At 46.8% G+C, this 17,371-nt stretch overlaps 1 protein-coding gene across 1 annotated transcript; it reads left to right on the top strand.

Annotated features, from left to right (window-relative positions):
• Nucleotides 1–785: 785 nt before the first annotated feature.
• NIPA1 (NIPA magnesium transporter 1) lies at nt 786–16,413 on the top strand. The gene is made up of 5 exons (XM_074318343.1): nt 786–1,180; nt 4,558–4,605; nt 5,499–5,589; nt 8,961–9,121; nt 10,817–16,413. Exons 1-5 carry the CDS (start codon nt 811–813, stop codon nt 11,326–11,328), a joined length of 1,182 nt encoding a protein of 393 aa, XP_074174444.1. The 5' UTR covers nt 786–810; the 3' UTR covers nt 11,329–16,413.
• The last annotated feature ends 958 nt before the right edge of the window (nt 16,414–17,371 follow it).

The raw sequence follows: 17,371 nt of genomic DNA, 5'->3' as shown, positions 1-17,371 counted from the left end.
AGTAACTAAGTGGCCTTTATACCAAGAATTCAAGACTGGCTTACACATTCAGAGCTAAGTGTAATTAGCCATGAGTTCATCTCAATAGATGCAGAAAATGTCCTTGACAAAATCCAACATCTCATAAGAACTCAGCAACTAGGTAGGAAGACAAGGGAATTGCTCAACCTGATAATGGACATCTATTAAAAAAGGGAAAAACATAGATGCTTATGTTAAAAAAAAATCCAAATTTCCACTGTCCAGAGATTACCCATTTTAATACTACAAGAAATCTGTGTTGATGTGTATGTGTATAATTAATAAATGAAATCATACTATAAAAAATATTGTAATAACCACCTATGGTGTCAGGTGGGTACTAGATTTAGCCCAGTGAACACTGTAAGTTACATAAATGTCTAATCAGTACATTGTACACCTGAAATTAATATATCAACTATAATTGAAAAACATAAATAAATTAGGTAACTAGAGGGTATGATCACAAACTCCAGTGTGGAGGTAGCTGACTCCCCAGACCATTCTGTGGTCTCCCTTGAGTTTCCACAAGGACTGGTTCTGGTTTCAGGCCCCCTTGGTCTAGACCAGGGGTGTCCAAACTTTTTTCAACGTTTTTTACCAAGGGCCATATGCAGTAAAATACACAATCAGCTGGGCCACTCAATGGAGGTGAAGTACTATTGCCTCACCTGGTTTATTTAAGTAAACTAAATATATTTTTAGAATTTGCTGCAGGCCAATTAACAATGGATTGCACGCAGCAGTTGGCTCGCAGGCCGCAGTTTGGACACCCCTGCTAGAGGGACCATGACGCAGGAGTCTTGCGTCCTGCCGGCGCTCTTAGGACCCCCAACATTGCAGGGGAGACTCCCCATACCACTGCACACAGCCCGCACTCCGCAGCGCCCCGCTCTACCCAAACGCACCACGCGGCCCGGCTCCGCCTCTCCCGGCCCCGCCCCCAGGCCCGCGGGGCGCGGCGCGCAGGCGCAGGAGCGGCCGGCGTGCGCGGGCGGAATGGGGACTGCAGCGGCGGCCGCGGCGGCCGGGGAGGGGGCGCGCAGCCCGAGCCCCGCCGCGGTGTCGCTCGGCCTGGGCGTGGCCGTGGTGTCGAGCCTGGTGAACGGGTCCACGTTCGTGCTGCAGAAGAAGGGTATCGTGCGCGCCAAGCGGCGAGGTAGGGCGGGCCGTGGGCCGTGCGGGGGTCGGCGGCGGAGGGCGCAGGCCGGGCGGGGGGACGCTCGGGTGTCCGCCCCGAGGCGGCCGGGCACCGGACGCGGTGGGGCATTCGGAGCGGCGGGCTGCGCGACCGGAGGCTCCTCGCCCACCCGTGCGCCTGATGCGTCTGCACCGTGTCCGTGTCTGCTCCTCCGGCGGCTCCAGAAGCGGCCCGGGACTCACCCCGTGCGCCCCGCGACGGTCGCTGTATCGCCGCCACCGCTTCTCTCCCTTCCCAGTGGGTGGAGAAGCCGTGTTCAGTTTTAGAGGGTTTCTCCAGCCGACTTCTCCCTCTGGTGGGAGCCCAGGCGTCCCTGTCACCCGCACCCACCTCTGCTAGGGAAACCTCCGTGTGTACCGCACCCTCCAAGTGGTTGGAGCGCGGTGCTGCCCAGGAGGAGCCACGGGCCTCCCGACTTTGCTGCGGCCCTGGCCTGGGGTGCACTTGGGGGAGCGAGACCTGCAGCGGCCGCGCCGGTGCCCAAGGCACAACCGTGTGCTTGAACGGCGGGGGCGACGAGCGACGTCTGTGCTTTCCTGTTGCTTCTCTTCCCCGGGGCCCTTGGTGGAACCTTCTCTGGTTTAGATTTGAAGCATCTGACTACAAGTAAGTGATCTTCAGTGTGAAGAAAACGCAAGGCAGATGAATGAAGCAAAACACGGGCCCACGGAGTATTCCCCGGGGAGGCACCACCACCAAACTGCAGTCCTTAGGCAGCTGGAAAGTGAAAGTGGAGTCGAGTTCTTTCCGGTGTCGCTCTGTGCTAAGAGGCCTGGGACAGTTTACCGAGCGCGAGATGTAGCACGAAACTGAAAATGAGTATTGTGTCCAGAAGGACTGAGAAAGTCGTGGCTGTTCGCTGTGTTCACTCGAGAGGAGCATTAGAGGGAAGGATACTGTACATGCCGTAACGTTTGCCCTCTTAACCGTTTTGAGCTGTACAGTTCAATAGTGTTAAGCACATTCACAGTGTTGTGTAATTGTAATCACCCTTGGTCCTCAGACCTTTCTCATACTCCCGTTTGGAAATATCCCCTATTCCCACCCAGCCGCTGGCAACCACAGTTGTGATTCTGTCTTTAAGAATGTAAGCGCTCTAGGTGCCTCCTCAAAGTATGCTCACGAAACAGTGTCCTTCATGTTTTTTGTCAATACTTAGACAATTTAGGTAATATATTGTAGCAACTCCTCTTTCCATCTCGGTGAACTGTTTGTATATTCCCTTGTTTAGTGACTAGGCCTTGGGGTGGTGGGGCATCTTAGCTCTGTGCTAAAGACTCTCACTGTTCTTACTGAGATGATGATTTTCTTTTGTTTTACTACTTTATTCACCAATTATGGTCATTTTACTGGGGAGCTGGTCACACCGGCATTTGGAAGGGACTTCGTGACTTTCGTTCTAGAATCTCCAGCATGCTTGTGTTGGGTCCCGGGACATTCTCTTATATAGATGTGGTGTGATTAGCACATTCAGGAAATTCCACATGGGTTCTGTACTAATAGCTGAGAACTGTTCTACAGGGCTCACTGGGGGAAATTTTTAGGCTCAGCTCTACTTTCTGAGTCACAGGACAACAGGCGCCACATTTGCATCAAGCAAGCTCAGAAGGACATAAACAGAGCCACAGCCGGTGTCATCCTCTCCTGCTGGAGGCTGGCAGCAGGCAGGGCTGCAGCAAGTGATGCCACAGTGCCCCCCCCCCCTTACCAGCCTTGGCCCTCCCAGTATAAACTCACAGAGCTCTGAGGCCCCACTGATGTGCCCCTTCCCAGAGGCATGGCACCTGATCAGGGAGCCCAGGGGACAGGCTGTCCACCGGGTGTCACAGGCCTCCAGTCAGGTGCCATTTGCCCACCAGACGTCATTTTTAGCTAAGTATTGTCCCCTGGCCACATGGCTGTCAGCTTCCTAGAGCCAGAAAGTAAACAGAACTCACAGCAGAAAGAGAGAGAGTGGTGTTAGTCTTTCAACTACAACAGTCCGTATTCAGATGTAGCCCATTGCTCCCATACGTCCTTCACAGCAGCTTTTCTTCACTGAGCGCCACATGTCGTGTCTATGCACTGGGTATCCACACTTTCCTTTCATCGGCAGTGGTTGCTAGCTGTTCTTGGTCTTTTGTGGCCTTGCCGTTTTAAAACCTGCAGGCCTGCTAACTCGTAGGCTGTTTCACAGTTCCCTTTGGCAGGAACATCGCAGATGTGCGGAGTGTCCTCAGCGCATCCTCCCAGGAGACACGTGCTGCTGCTTTGTCCCATCGCTGACAGCGTCACCTCTGACCACCCGGTTGAGGTGCTATCTGTAGAGGACTGTAAAGATACTATGTTCTCTGTGTAATTAATAAAGGACCAGTGGAGGTGATTTGTGGAGATGTGACAGTCTCCTCAGCAAACTTTATCCACTCATCTTACTATCCACTGATGATTCTGCCTAAATCGGTTTTGATTATTGTTGCCAAATGGTGGTATTCTGACTGGACCGTTCCTCCCACTCGGTCATTACTCACTGGCTCCATTTTGTCTTTTAAGTACCTACGTATTGTAAGGCCTGTGGCTCTGCTCTCCATGATGCAGGCTGCCTTCCTGTGTTAATTACACCAAATTATTCAGAACTAAAATGTCCAACTAGAATTAGGTACTTTAATCGGAAATGAAACAAACCTGTCAGATGAGGAGCGTTTTGACATACCTGAAGAAGGACACATGTGTGTCTCAGGTTGGGGGGCCCTGTTGCTGCAGGCAGCTGTCACACAAGCAGGAGGAGGGACCTACAGGGATACAAAGGACGGTGTGTACATGTCGAAGCCCTGGGTGAGTGTAAGCCTCTGCCACCAGGTGCTTGGAAAAGAGCCATATCGGGAAGGTTCCACATTAGAAAAAATTTTGACTAACCTGTTTAAGTAGCAAGTCGTTCAGTGCTAGTAAAATAATTATATAAATGCAATATAGTAAATACACAAGAGAATTGGTCTTTGAAGAACAATCTCATTTGAAATCAACAACAAACGTCATTCCAAAGAATATTTGTGTCTCTGGGTGGTGTGTTGAGCCAGGCCGCCCCCCACCCCCCACCCCCCGGCAAAAAAAAAAATTGTGAAGGTTTTATTTGTTGTTTGGGTCAACTTATATTGGCTGCAGGAAGCATCTATACCACTTCTGGTGGTTTCTCATGTTGCTATTTACAGACTAAAAGATTCTTTAGAGGGTGAATAAATAGAACGGATTCATGAGTCTTTTCAATTTTAGTTTGCATGTAAAAATTCCTCTTTCAGGCATGCAGCTTTTCGACCTCTTGCTTTGTCCTTTTCTGACATTTTCATCTTGCTGTTCCGTAGGTACCTCCTATTTGACAGACATTGTGTGGTGGGCAGGCACTATTGCAAGTAAGTACCCTGTGTGGCGGCGAGCTTGTCTTCTCCCTTTCTTCAGATCAGTCACTCTCTGGCAGGACTGGAAGGTGGGTGAGCTTGGCTCTGTTCTTTGCAGTGAGGACCAGGAGGCCGTGGAGGGGAGGCAGAGCTTCTGCTATCTGTGACTAGCCCTGAATTTAGTCCAGCTCAGACTGTCCTGGGCCCAAAGAAATTAAAACAGCTCCTGCTTACTCATCGATAGCTGGGCTATTGGCATTTGGTGAAATTTTGTGTTTTGCTGAACATGATTGCTTTTACAAAGGCAAGTTTCTTCACTCAGCCTTAAGTACCAGAGCACGTGCTGTAATATAAAAGAGGTCATGTGCTGTAACATCGAAAAAGAAAATTACTGTTCAGAACTTTAAATATATGAAGAAAAATTGTGTTAAAAATTCCAGAACTATCTTGAGGTTTATTTGTCTCACATTGTCTTTTAGGCACAAATTACGCAGCAGACGTTGATTCCTTTCATGAGGAGCTCGTATTAAGCTTTGTGTCAGCGCAATTCTGTGCAGGCAGCAATGTTTCCATTTGGTGTGCCAGACTCTGGCGTAGGTCCCAGGCCATCAAAGGGACACAGGCAGCTCTGCATGATTCATCTTTAAACAAGGACGTGTTAAGGAGAGAGTGGGAATACAGTGTGTTGCACCCACTGCCAGTCACTGCCTGTTAGCTTGGGAACCTCCACAGAGGGCTGAGATGGGCCGGTAACACTTCTCGCCCTCAAACATGCAGACGTCTGGTTTCTCACAAGTGATGGGAAAGAAGTTGCCCCTTCCAAGCAGAGCCTCACCAAATTCAACCCCGCAATCCTTGCTGGAGGACAGCTCTGTAACTCAGTGACATTCCTCTGATTCTCTTGACAGTGGCTGTCGGCCAGATTGGAAACTTCTTGGCTTACACGGCGGTCCCCACGGTCCTGGTGACTCCTCTGGGTGCCCTTGGAGTGCCGTTTGGGTGAGAGCTGGTATTCTGTGCTTTTGGTTTTGCCTGTTCTTGATCACTGTGCTCCCCAGCCATCGCCCGGTCATCGCAGCGGGGAAGCGTCCTCTGTGATGCCTATGTGCGACTTGTTCCTCCACCTGGCCGGCCCCCAGCTAGTTGTATGATCAGCTGTACTGACCATTTAACCGATTAACTCGGGGTAGCAAAGTTTTTCTGTCGAGGGCCAGATGCTAACCGTTTTGAACTGGGGTCCGCATGGCCTCTCTTGCAACTTCTCAACTCTGCCAGGTGGTGGAAAGCCGGCACGGGCCAGATGAGATGTGTGGACATGCTATGATCTGATAAGACATTATTCACAAAAACAGGTGGATGGCTGCACTGGGCCTTCGGGCCATAGTTTGTTAACTCCTGATTTAAGTCAAAGAGCTTTCAATTGCCTTTCATTTAATCTCAGCTCAGAATTCAGCAGGCTCGAGTTACTGCAGCCCAGGAAGAGCCAGAGGAGGAGGCTTTGGAGTGAGGCAGTTGGTGATTTCCTGCTGGGGGAGGCCTCTAGGCAGATAGGGGCTCTGTTCTCCTTCCAGCTGCTTGGGGTTGTCCATCCCTTGCCACAGAGCAGAAGGCAAGGACTAGCTCTCCGAGAGAAGCAGACTCAGAGGTGACCAGTTGTCCAGATCCATTCTTAGTGTGCCCGTAGAGGCCACAGTGCTGTACTGGCCATGTCTGGCGTCTGTACACTTGATCCATAACCTCTGCCTACATGCATATGCCAACACACTTTGTTCTGGACAAGCCATTAATGTGCCCAGGCCACCTGGCCTTGGCCTTCTGCCTCCCTCAGACCCCAACCTCACCTTAGGAGTTCTGCCCCCCGGGGGGTGTTGGACATGCTTTTCAAATGCAAACCAACCACTCCAGAACCCAGCCCAACCATCTCCTTTATCAGACTCACACTCCCTGCCACTCTCCGCCAGCGCCAGGTACCAGACCACGAGGGACGGCCCCTGGGCCCCCGAGTCCTGGCATCGTTCACATTCGCCAGTCCCAACCCTCACCCAGTCCTTCCTGCAGAAACCACGGTAAAGGCTCTTGCCCACAATTCCCCCACCCCCACTTCACGACTGTCCCTCATTCTTCTCCATGTGACTCTGCATGTTGTGTTGTGACCTCTCAGCTTGGAAGTTGGGAGCAATAAACCATTTTTTCAGTAGCAGTTATTTCCTGATTTGTTGGCCGTACTGTGCCTCTATTTCTCTATTCATACCCTCTAATAGTTTGTATTAATGCACTCTATTTTATAGTACTGTGTAATCTGTACTCTGGTATTTTACAGTGGAATAAGAGATGAGTTAGTCTTGTTAAAAAAAAAAAAATAATAAACGGAACCTCTTTAAAATGGCACTGCCATCCCAGAGGAACTGCCTGGCATGTCTGATGCATCAAACCTTTGGGATATTAAAACAGGGCAAAGTAACCTTGGACTGGGCCCAGGCAACCTTGTGTCCCCAAGAACTGTTTGCAAAGATAACAAGAAAGCAGACATTATGACTTCTGGACTGATGGCTTCGGGACTGAAAATGAGTAATACTGTTTAGAGTTAGCATTGCTCTGTTAACTCATCTGCACCAACAGCGAGGCCTTCCTTCACCTGATGTAACAGTCCCCTTCCCCTCATACACACCTCTGCCTTTGTCTCCTAATCAGATCATCATGGGATTCTGCCTGCATCAGTGCTTCCCGTGTAGCTATTCTTACTGATCTCAAGTAAACGCGGGTGCCTCTCACTTTCAAAGGCCTTTTTAAGTTCACAGCCTCACCGTCTAGGCTTCTTCCTGCCTCTGCTTCCCAGCATGGCAGCCCCTCCCCACCTTGGCACAGTCCGCCTGTGGTCCCGGATGGTGGCAGGCCCACCCTCCTGCTCTGAGAGCCCCCCTGGCCTCTGGTTTCCACCTCCCTGAAGAGTACATGGAGCCCATCAATGTAACACCCAGTCGTGTTGTGGTTCTTAGGTAATTTGCTGGTTCTCTCGGTGATATTGCTGATTTCCCCACCTACACTGCTGGGGTCTCCTTGAGGGTCACTCACAAAGTGGTGAAAGAAAAGATGGAGCTCTGACCTCAGCACCATGGCTTTACCTCCTTTGCTTTGTGGCTTTGTGTTCAATGCTAATCCTTTCTGAGGCTCAGTTTCTTTATCTGTAAAATGAGAATTAAAAAGGAAAGAATGCAGTACGTACTTAGGCCTGGTGTTCCCCTCATGGACATTCTCGTCTGAGTGCCTTCAGCACTGACACCCGGAAAGGGACAACGACCAGTCCTGTGATTTTTTTTTTTTTTTTTTTTTTTAAAGATTTAATTGGGGAAGGGGAACAGTGTGTACTTCCAGGACTTCTTTTTTCCAAGTCAAGTTGTTGTCCTTTCAATCTTAGTTGTGGAGGGTGCCGTTCAGCTTCAAGTTCTTGTCCTTTCAGTCTTAGTTGTGGAGAGCGCAGCTCAGCTCCAGGTCCAGTTGCCATTTTCTAGTTGCAGGGGGCACATTCCACCATCCCTTGCGGGACTCGAGGAATTGAACTGGCAACCTTGTGGTTGAGAGCCCACTGGCCCATGTGGGAATCGAACCGGCAGCCTTCGGGGTTAGAAGCACGGAGCTCTAACCACCTGAGCCACCGGGCCGGCCCCCAGTCCTGTGATTTACTAAAAGCCCAGGTTTTCCAATTTAAATTGTATACTGCTGTTATACAAGAAAATAAGAGAAGAAACATGTTACCAGAGTTAAGATTATAGGTGTTTTATGAGGAATACTTGTTTTGCGTTAAAAAAGTAATGTGATCACATTTTTAAAGTTTTGAGTATTAGAGAAGAGAAAAATAACCCATCACCCATATTCCTACCTTAATGCAGTTATTATTAGTCTTTTGATTTTTTCTTGTTTGTGTTTTTTCTCAATTTATTTTAACTTAAGTGTTTTGATCATGAATTGTAATTATTTTAATTTTCATTTCTTACTTTCCCATATAACATAGGTGTTTTTTGTTTTTTGGTGTTTTTTTTTTTTTTTGATGATTTGCTTCTAAAAATAAGGGAGTGATATTTTGTCAATCATAAACCTATTTTTCTATTCTGGTATATTTCACACGTACTGGATAACAGCAGTGTGAATTAAGAGTCACTAACTATACCAGCTGTGCGCACATTTGGTAGGAAGTCCTATTTGTGTTCAAATAGCAACTGCAATAAATTCCTAATCTTCTCTCGTCTTAAAAACTAAATTAAGAGTAAAATATGTCTACAAAGAAAATACGGCTTTTCTAAAGTAACTGCAATGAGTAGAAACAGGTCAGATAGTATGATTCACACTTAGATTTCTCCTTTTTTTAATTAAAGGTCCATTTTAGCTTCATACCTTCTGAAGGAAAAGCTCAACATCTTGGGCAAGTTGGGGTGTCTGCTCAGCTGTGCAGGTTCTGTCGTGCTGATAATCCACTCCCCGAAATCCGAAAGCGTGACCACCCAGGCCGAGCTGGAGGAGAAGCTGACCAACCCAGGTGACCGTGAGGGCTTGCGGGTCTCCCCTGTGATCCTTCTGGGGACCCACCGTGCTATGCCCCCAGTACCCACCTCACACAGTGCCCCTGCTGCCCCGGGGCCCAGCAGGGCCTGACGCCCCGAACCCTCTGCCTCCTCCTGGGGCCTCTGGGGCCATGTACATGAGCGCCCCCATTGCCCAGCCCTCCACAGCGGGCTCCCCTCATGGGCCCCCTCCAGCCCACACACACCAGCTCCTTCTTGGGTCCCCACGGTCCCTGCCACATGGCACCAGTCTTGGGTGTGCCCTGGGCACTTCCCTCTGATGGGCACTTCTCTGAGAGCCCAGACCTAGTTTCATGCATCTTCAGATTCCCCACAGCGGTCTCTATATTTTTCCTACACATCTTGGACATGTAATAATTTATTTTTCTGACAAAGCAGTAGTCTGCATAATTATATGGCCTTAGAGTATAGACTCCTCTAAGTTCCTTCCAGGAGACCACCATGTGTAGTTCACCAGCAGTGTTAGGCGCCAGCACAAAATTGCTCCCACGCCAGGATCTTAGTCTCCCACTCCTGTGTAGCTAGCTCCCAGTTGGCAGAGATTGACAGCAGCGGGAACGGCTGTAAGACCCGCCAAAGAAATTCACAGTGAAGTAACCAAGACTATTTCACCCTGTAATTTTTTTAACCCTAAACACTTAGCATTGTGATACTCATGTCCTATAATGGGGAAAGTATTTCCAATGCTATGACAAGTGAGGGTAGAGAGAGATGGACAAGAGGTCAGGAAGCTGACCTGAGTGTCCTGGAGGACTTGATGGAACTCTCAGAACAGTGTATCCGAGGGCTTTCTACTGTCTCAGGAATGTGGCTGATACCCCCAGAGTCAGGCCCAAATTTGTACAAAAAGCATGTCGCATTTGAATACCACCATAACATTTTGATATGAAGATGTAATGGTAGCCAAAAGATTTTTCTCTTTCACGTGAAACACTTTTTTTTCAACCTGGTGTTGTTATGGCCACTTAATTTGTTACAGGTGTTTCTAATTTTTTTTCTAAAGGTGAAAAACACCAGAGTGAATGTCAAATAAGTACCTCAGAAGGAATTTAAAATCTGAGTTTATTTATATTTCAGAAACCCCTGACATGTGAGTTCTAATATTCAGAGAGGGGTAGAAAAGAAAAGGTGGAAGGAAAGTTTTCCAGAAAGAAAAATGGAAAGCACACATTCTTAGTGGGGTGATATCATCCCCAGAGGTTGAAAACTCAGCCTTGAGGGGGTGGGAATATCATACTTTTAATGTGTAAGCACAGGTATAGGTACACTCCGTAAGCAGTGTATTGTGATAAAATTGTATCGGGTGGGTGACTAAGGGAAAATGTCAGATGGTTCTTTGGGGGCAAGATCATGAAAACAGCAGGATTGAAACACACTGACGTGAATCGAAGCTGGAGGGGCATCTGGCCGCCTTCTCTAAAGATGAAAATACAGAGTTAAGGCTGACCGCGTGAAAACGGAGAGGTTTGCTTAGACGCAGGCCTTCCTTTCCGAGCAGCCTGATTCTCACACATGGCGACTGAGGCCCCGCTGGCCATGTGCCCGCTCCTGTCCTGCTCTGCCCCCATGGCCACTGCCCCTCTCTCTCCTCTCCATGTGGCTGCTCCCCCGCCTGGCACCTGTGCTGACCTGGGCGCCCTGTTTTGCAGTGTTCGTGGGCTACCTGTGCATCGTGCTGCTCATGCTGCTGCTCCTCATCTTCTGGATCGCGCCGGCGCACGGGCCCACCAACATCATGGTGTACATCAGCATCTGCTCGCTGCTCGGCAGCTTCACCGTGCCTTCCACCAAGGGCATCGGCCTGGCGGCCCAGGACATCCTGCACAACAACCCGTCCAGTCGGCGCGCCCTGTGCCTGTGCCTGGGGCTGCTGGCCGTGCTGGGCTGCAGCATCATCGTCCAGTTCAGGTACATCAACAAGGCACTCGAGTGCTTCGACTCGTCCGTGTTTGGGGCCATCTACTACGTGGTGTTCACCACGCTGGTCCTGCTGGCCTCCGCCATCCTCTTCCGGGAGTGGAGCAACGTGGGGCTGGTGGACTTCCTGGGCATGGCCTGTGGGTTCACCACGGTCTCCGTCGGGATTGTCCTGATACAGGTGTTCAAAGAGTTCAATTTCAACCTTGGCGAGATGAACAAATCGAATATGAAAACAGACTAGCAGGCAACAGGGTGTTGGGTGGCTCGAGGAACAGGGAGTAGATGTGACTTGTGGTCCTAACTTAATGTGCAGTAGAGGGGAGCTTAAATCACTGACACTTGCGTTGCTTGTACATTAGCGGGTGGCCTAGTGGACAGTGGGGGCACCACTCAGCACTGGGGGAGCCGAGCTCTGCAGTCTGAAGATGCTATGTGGTCGCCTGGGAGCATCTGTCTGATGAGAGCAGTCTCACAGTCATTGCCATTAACCTGGAAGCTTTCATGAATACTCTCCATTCTAAACATTTTAACATTATTTACATAGAAAATAAAGATGGGCTCTTTCTGGTTAGTCTTTGCAGGGGAGCAGGTATTCTTACTTAGAAGATTCCTTTGGAAATAGGAGAAACTGTCTTGAAATCTGACTCTGTACAGTAAACGTATCTGTTGTTGTGTTCTTTGGCATTAAGCCTGTATAACCTCGTTCAAATAAGAGGTATCTACATTTAATTGTTTTTAATCCTCTAATGAGCTGACTCTCCCACTCTAAGACATGTTAATTGCAAATAGAGAAGGGTATGTGGGCATGACACAGTGCTCCGTTTCCAGGAGGACTTCTGATAATGCAAATCAATTTCAGTGCCTTTACCACTTGAACTATTCACTTAATTTGACTATTACTGTATGTGTGTTCTCTTAGCACAGAATAACACAATGTCCTTGATTATACTTTAATATTTCACTATTCAAAATATAAATGAGTAAAACAGTTAACAATAACGGTATATTCATTTGTTGGAAGAGAGTCAAGACTAAAGACACCTTAGAAAAAATTGACCCTATTAGCATAGAGTTATTGTCCAACTAAAGACAATGGACTTAAGTAGCATGAGGTATTTTATTTGCATTCAATCTGTGTAACTGGGATCCAGTATCAAATACATCCACGTTCTCTTTCAGTGAACATTGTGGCCACTCCAAAGAAATAAATTATTTAACTTGGTAATAAGACTGTTAGATGTGAGAGTAACTATTCAACAGCACACATATCGAGTTTCCTGTAACACAGCAACAAGGGACAGCAAGTAACATTAGAACATACATCGTGAGTTTCAAAAGAATTTCTAGCAAAAATGAAAACATTTACTTTAGCCATCTCCCTATTGTTTGAGATGGCAGAGTACCCAACAATTACCCAACCTCTCATTAAACTTCTGAAATGCAAAATAGCCATTAATTATGCCACTATTTGGGTGGAAGAGATCATCCGTCTGCTACAGTAATCTTCCATGTGTATTAAATAGGAGCAAAGCACAAAGTGATGTGAAGATTCCATCAGGATATCACATCCTTCATGTGCAGTGTTTAATCCAAACGGAGCTGAGCTAAGGTGAAAGGTGGGCTTGGGTAAAGTACCTTCAGTGTAGTGGAACATGAACTTGTATAATCCCCAACGTTACTAAAGAAAAACGTGTTTTTTCCAGCTAACGAGCATTTTTAAAAACCCAAGGAACAAGGAGGCTAAATAACCCAAGGGTAGTTGACACAGAGTGAAGAACCTTTATGAATTAAAAGTACATGTGATGGTAAGGGGTTGTCATGATTTGTGAACTAACAGCAGCAACAAAACTATTTTAACAAATTTTTAAACCTTATATTAATTGATAATTTATAAATGCTCAAAAAGTTCCTCATTCTTTTTATCGGCTCTTGAAGGTTTGTTTTTTTATCATCAGTATTTTTAGGAATGTAGGTCTTAATTTATTGAACCGAACTTCTGAAAATATAATGTAGCAGTATCAGTATACTTTTAGGCATAGTTTCCTAGGTAAGGAGTTTGAGATATGAAAAGAATACCGGTGGCTCTACAAGTACACTGAGAAAGTTTGTGTCCTGTGGAAATTGTCATGTTTATTTTGTTACAGCTGACATGTGAACCTTAGTGTGAATGCATTTATTGGTGTTCCTTCTTACATTCTAATGTGCAGTCATACCACAGGCACTCAGAGCAGACATTTTCTAGATGATCATCCCTGTGGTTTTTTTTAGAGCAAAACAAAATCTCGAAGTACTAATAAGTCACCTGAGGTGACTGGCCCAGCACAGTAGGCTGTCCCAGGGTGACATCTGTCAGCAGTTGTCACGGGTGGACATGCAGCGGGTCCTTGCAGTGGAACCAAGTTCATTCCATCCACTTACTCGAGCCTCAAAGTAAGTGACACGAGCAGCAGTCTGACAGCCTAATTTACAAGTTTGACAGACAGCACAGAACTTCTGACTTCATAGGATTTATTTTACAAATTCACATATTCAGAATTCATTTCAAATTGCAAAGTAAAAGCCTCAAAGTGAGAGTTTTAGGGGAGAGATGGGTCTTTCACTGGCCTCTGCAGCAGTAAATGCGTAGGAGATGTTTTCATGACTAGACTAGACTGTGGTTTTATCTCTGATAAAACTAAGAGGGAAATCCCTGCTGCCGACTCGTCCTCAAGCCTCTAAGAGCACGTTTGTGATCACAGTTTGTGGGTTTACTCTGGATAGGTATGTAAATAGGCCTTTGCTCTCCTCTCCTACTTGGATGTCTTCTTTTCTCATCTGAAAATGCATTTAGAAAGATTGCTCACTGATCCACTGTAGAGCCCGCTAAGGATTCTACCCTGAACGCAGCAGCGAGGCCACCCTGCCGTTTTGCTGTTCTGCAGAGAAGGTTCTGGGGAGGCAGGGCGGCGGCTACCTTCCACACGTGGAGCGAGAACTGCCCACAGCTGGAACCCCGGGGAAAAGTCATCACTCAGATGTCATCATGGCCTCTTCACTTCAGAATGTTAGTGAAATAAACTTCTCTGCTTTTGGCTCAGCAATAAGAAATACTCTCAGTTCCTACTTATCAGGCCAATTCATTATACTCAGTTTTATTTCCAGAAGTTATTCCAGGAGTAGTAATTTGGTCTTCTTTTTCTCTGCGTTTGATGTCTGATAGGAGAGAGCACTGTTAACGTGTGCAGGAACCCCTCCTCCTCCTCCTCCTGCAACAGCTCCACTCTGTACACATGTGCTCACTTCTGGGCCACTTCCTAGTCGGTTCTAAAACACCTGAGATGCACTCGGTGTCTCCCAGGTGTGGATGAGCAGTAGCTCAGTCCACAGAGACTGGGGTGGCCTTGAGCATGGGCCCCTGCTGTGCTGGGAGGTGACACCTCTTTTCCAAGCCACTCAGCTAACCTAGAGGATTGGGGGAGGTGCTCCAGGTGTGCAGAGCCCCATCCTGTTCTTTGCTGAGGCCGGCTTGGCCCTGACTTAGGCTTTCTGTGGCTGAGCAGGACTGAAGAGAAGCACAGTTCGGTTTAGCTCTGTTCATGGCTGTCTGATTGGCTCCTGTGGTTGGAAGGCGTCCTCACTGTGTTTGCCACCAAGGACACAGTTCGCGCATCAAGCAGGACCACATGGATTAGATGGAACCTTAGTGTTCTGCCTCCTCAGGGACCAAAAACGTAACATTGACTCCGTAGCATTGACCTGCTCCCAGGAACGTGTCTGTGTTAGTTTTTTGTACGTTTCACTCATCTTTGTAGCTAGAGGTCTGTTGAGTTGGAAAGAGGAAAGATCAGCAGATACCAGTCGCACCGTAGAACAGTTTATCATATAAAATACCTCAGTTTTCTGTATTCCTCACTCCCGCCCCACATTTGTACTGGTGATGAATTTTAAGGGTCTGCCCTTTAGCTTCTAGGTGATGTTTCACATCGGGCCAGATTCTTATACCTCCACCGTATACTTGAAAAGGTTAAGAATGATAGTGATAGAATGAGAATTTGGCTCAATGTCACCACTCGCTTATTTTCACAGACATTTCTCACATGCAATTAAATGCAACAAGAGTTGTATTTTAAGAAAATGTAACTTCATGTTACATCAACAACACGTGGTCTAGTTAAAAGTTGATGTCCAGTAGAACAAGGACCATGTAAATAAACACCTATTTCAAATGTACCCATTGTGATAAAAGGCATAGTCTATGGCCCAGTGCGTGACTGGGGAGGATTTATTTGTTCTTTTCTCTATTTTTTCTTGAATTGTGCAACCATAGGTGAGTCATTTAACCCTTCTGTGCCTCAGTTTCTCTACCTCTAAAGGGGTGGGATCGTTCTTCAGCTCGACTGTTGTAGGGTGCTCGCACCTTAGCATGTGCCAGAAGCCTCGGGAGACTGTCACGTGCAGGACTGCTTGGGAGTGACACAGTGGGAGCTCAGCTCTCTCTGGGTCCTGTGTGCTCAGGACCATGCTGTGGACATGTGCTTCAAGCACTGAAAAAGCAAAGGAAGTGCTGGGTGTAAAGTCTGCATAATTCCATGAAGGTTTAATTTTCCTTTTTTGTTGTTTTGAAAGGAAGGGTTTTATATATTCTATTGTAAAATATGGACGTTCAACAGGGACTTTTAAAAGCTGAACTGAAAGATCACGTTCTGATGGTGTGATAAGCTTCTCTGACATTTTGCATAGATTTATGTTCTGCAGAAGATCAGTGACCGGTGAACTAGACTGATTCTGTTGCGTTGAATTTGTAATGAGTGATGCTGAACTTCCTGCTTTCCAGCAGCTCAGCGCTGATCATGAACTACCTGACACCAGGTGAATGTCAGGAATCCCAAACCACTAGTGCCAAAGGGTCACACTGAAAAGTCCAGAGTATTTCTTTTATTTGTCAGACTAGAATAAATTGCCCCCCAACTCTCATGTCAGTGTTTTTGCACTTTGGGAAAATTTAAGGCTACTGTTTTTCAGCACTATTCCTGAGTCTTTTTTGCCTTTTGAAATAACTATTACTTTCCTTTGAAATGGAATAAACCATAAAAGAGAGGAAGAAGACTAGATAAAAAAATATAAAGTGTTGACAGGTTCCATAAAAGCTTTTACACGTAAATGTATCAGGGGAGCTTCTAATTATCACACACAAACTGTCAATGGCTAAGACTTGCTTATATTTTGCTGTATAGAAGTAGTCATAGCATGTAATTGCCTTATGTAAATAAAAAGGCTGTTTGTTAAGTTTTCCAATATTTATTAATCTGTATGTGTTTTAAAATAAAATAACTTATTTCTAGCTGAATACTTGTTTTGTTACCCTTTATTTGAAATGCTTGTGTAGTCTCAGGTTCCAAATCATCCTAATTCCTCAATCAAATGTTTCCCATTTTCTTGGTAGAAATCAGTAGCCCAGATCTCCATCATGATGTAGAAAATGTCCACCTGTGCATATCTTAGGGCGCAAATCCATGATATGTGAAGGAATTCACCGTACAGTGATTACCTTCTGATACAGTGAAATGATGGTATGAAAGAAAACCACCTGAAAAATGATCATCTGTTAAACTGTTCTAGTGCTTCTGGCTGGCACCCGTGGTAACAAAACCAAAACATGGCAGAGTAACTGGAGAACAACTTATGCATGAGAAAACTATCTGATTTAGTGATACAGTAAGTCCTTACTTAACCGATAGGTTCTTGGAACTGCAGTGAAACGTTGTATAATGAAACAAATTTTACCAGAAACTACTTGATACAAGAGTTAAGTTCCTGTCAACGTTAAATGAAACGACATTGAACAAAATGACGTTATTTGAGAACCTGCTGCACGTGATTTTAAAAAATACTGTTTTAGTGAGTCTTGCTGTTATCCAGGGTGTAATGCAGGGTCTCTGGTCCCGCTCCCCACATAAGAACGCAGGCTATGGTGAGGCCAAAAAGGAACACCCACGGAGCCATAGATAGGGGAGTCATACCACTATAGTCTCACTGGTGGCTGGGTTGGAGACACAGGAAGCAGGAGCCACACTATCCGCAACCTGCCGTCCACTTCTCTCTGCCAACCAACGTCACTTGCTAGCTGCAATCCGCCGTGCTAACTGCAATTCGCTCTTGCTAGCTCAGCCACCATGTTCCTGCAAGCGTAGCCATGGCAGTTATATTAGTGGCCAGTGGCTCACTGGTTACAGCTGACGGCCAACTAGCCACAGCTGATGGCCATTTACTACCTGAGCCAGCACCTTTCCACGTGAGGGCGAGAG

This window comes from Rhinolophus sinicus, linkage group LG13 (genome assembly GCF_036562045.2).
Source record: "Rhinolophus sinicus isolate RSC01 linkage group LG13, ASM3656204v1, whole genome shotgun sequence".
Taxonomy (NCBI): Eukaryota; Metazoa; Chordata; class Mammalia; order Chiroptera; family Rhinolophidae; genus Rhinolophus; species Rhinolophus sinicus.
This window is presented reverse-complemented; position numbering and strand designations above follow the sequence as displayed.

What these genes read in the sequence shown, in the direction of transcription:
- NIPA1 (XM_074318343.1), top strand. Translation starts at nt 811, where the DNA reads ATGACGCAGGAGTCTTGCGTCCTGCCGGCGCTCTTAGGACCCCCAACA. An exon ending in CGTGCGCGCCAAGCGGCGAG is followed by an intron (nt 1,181 to 4,557) that starts GTAGGGCGGGCC and finishes GCTGTTCCGTAG; the next exon opens with GTACCTCCTATTTGACAGAC. An exon ending in GGAGAAGCTGACCAACCCAG is followed by an intron (nt 9,122 to 10,816) that starts GTGACCGTGAGG and finishes CCTGTTTTGCAG; the next exon opens with TGTTCGTGGGCTACCTGTGC.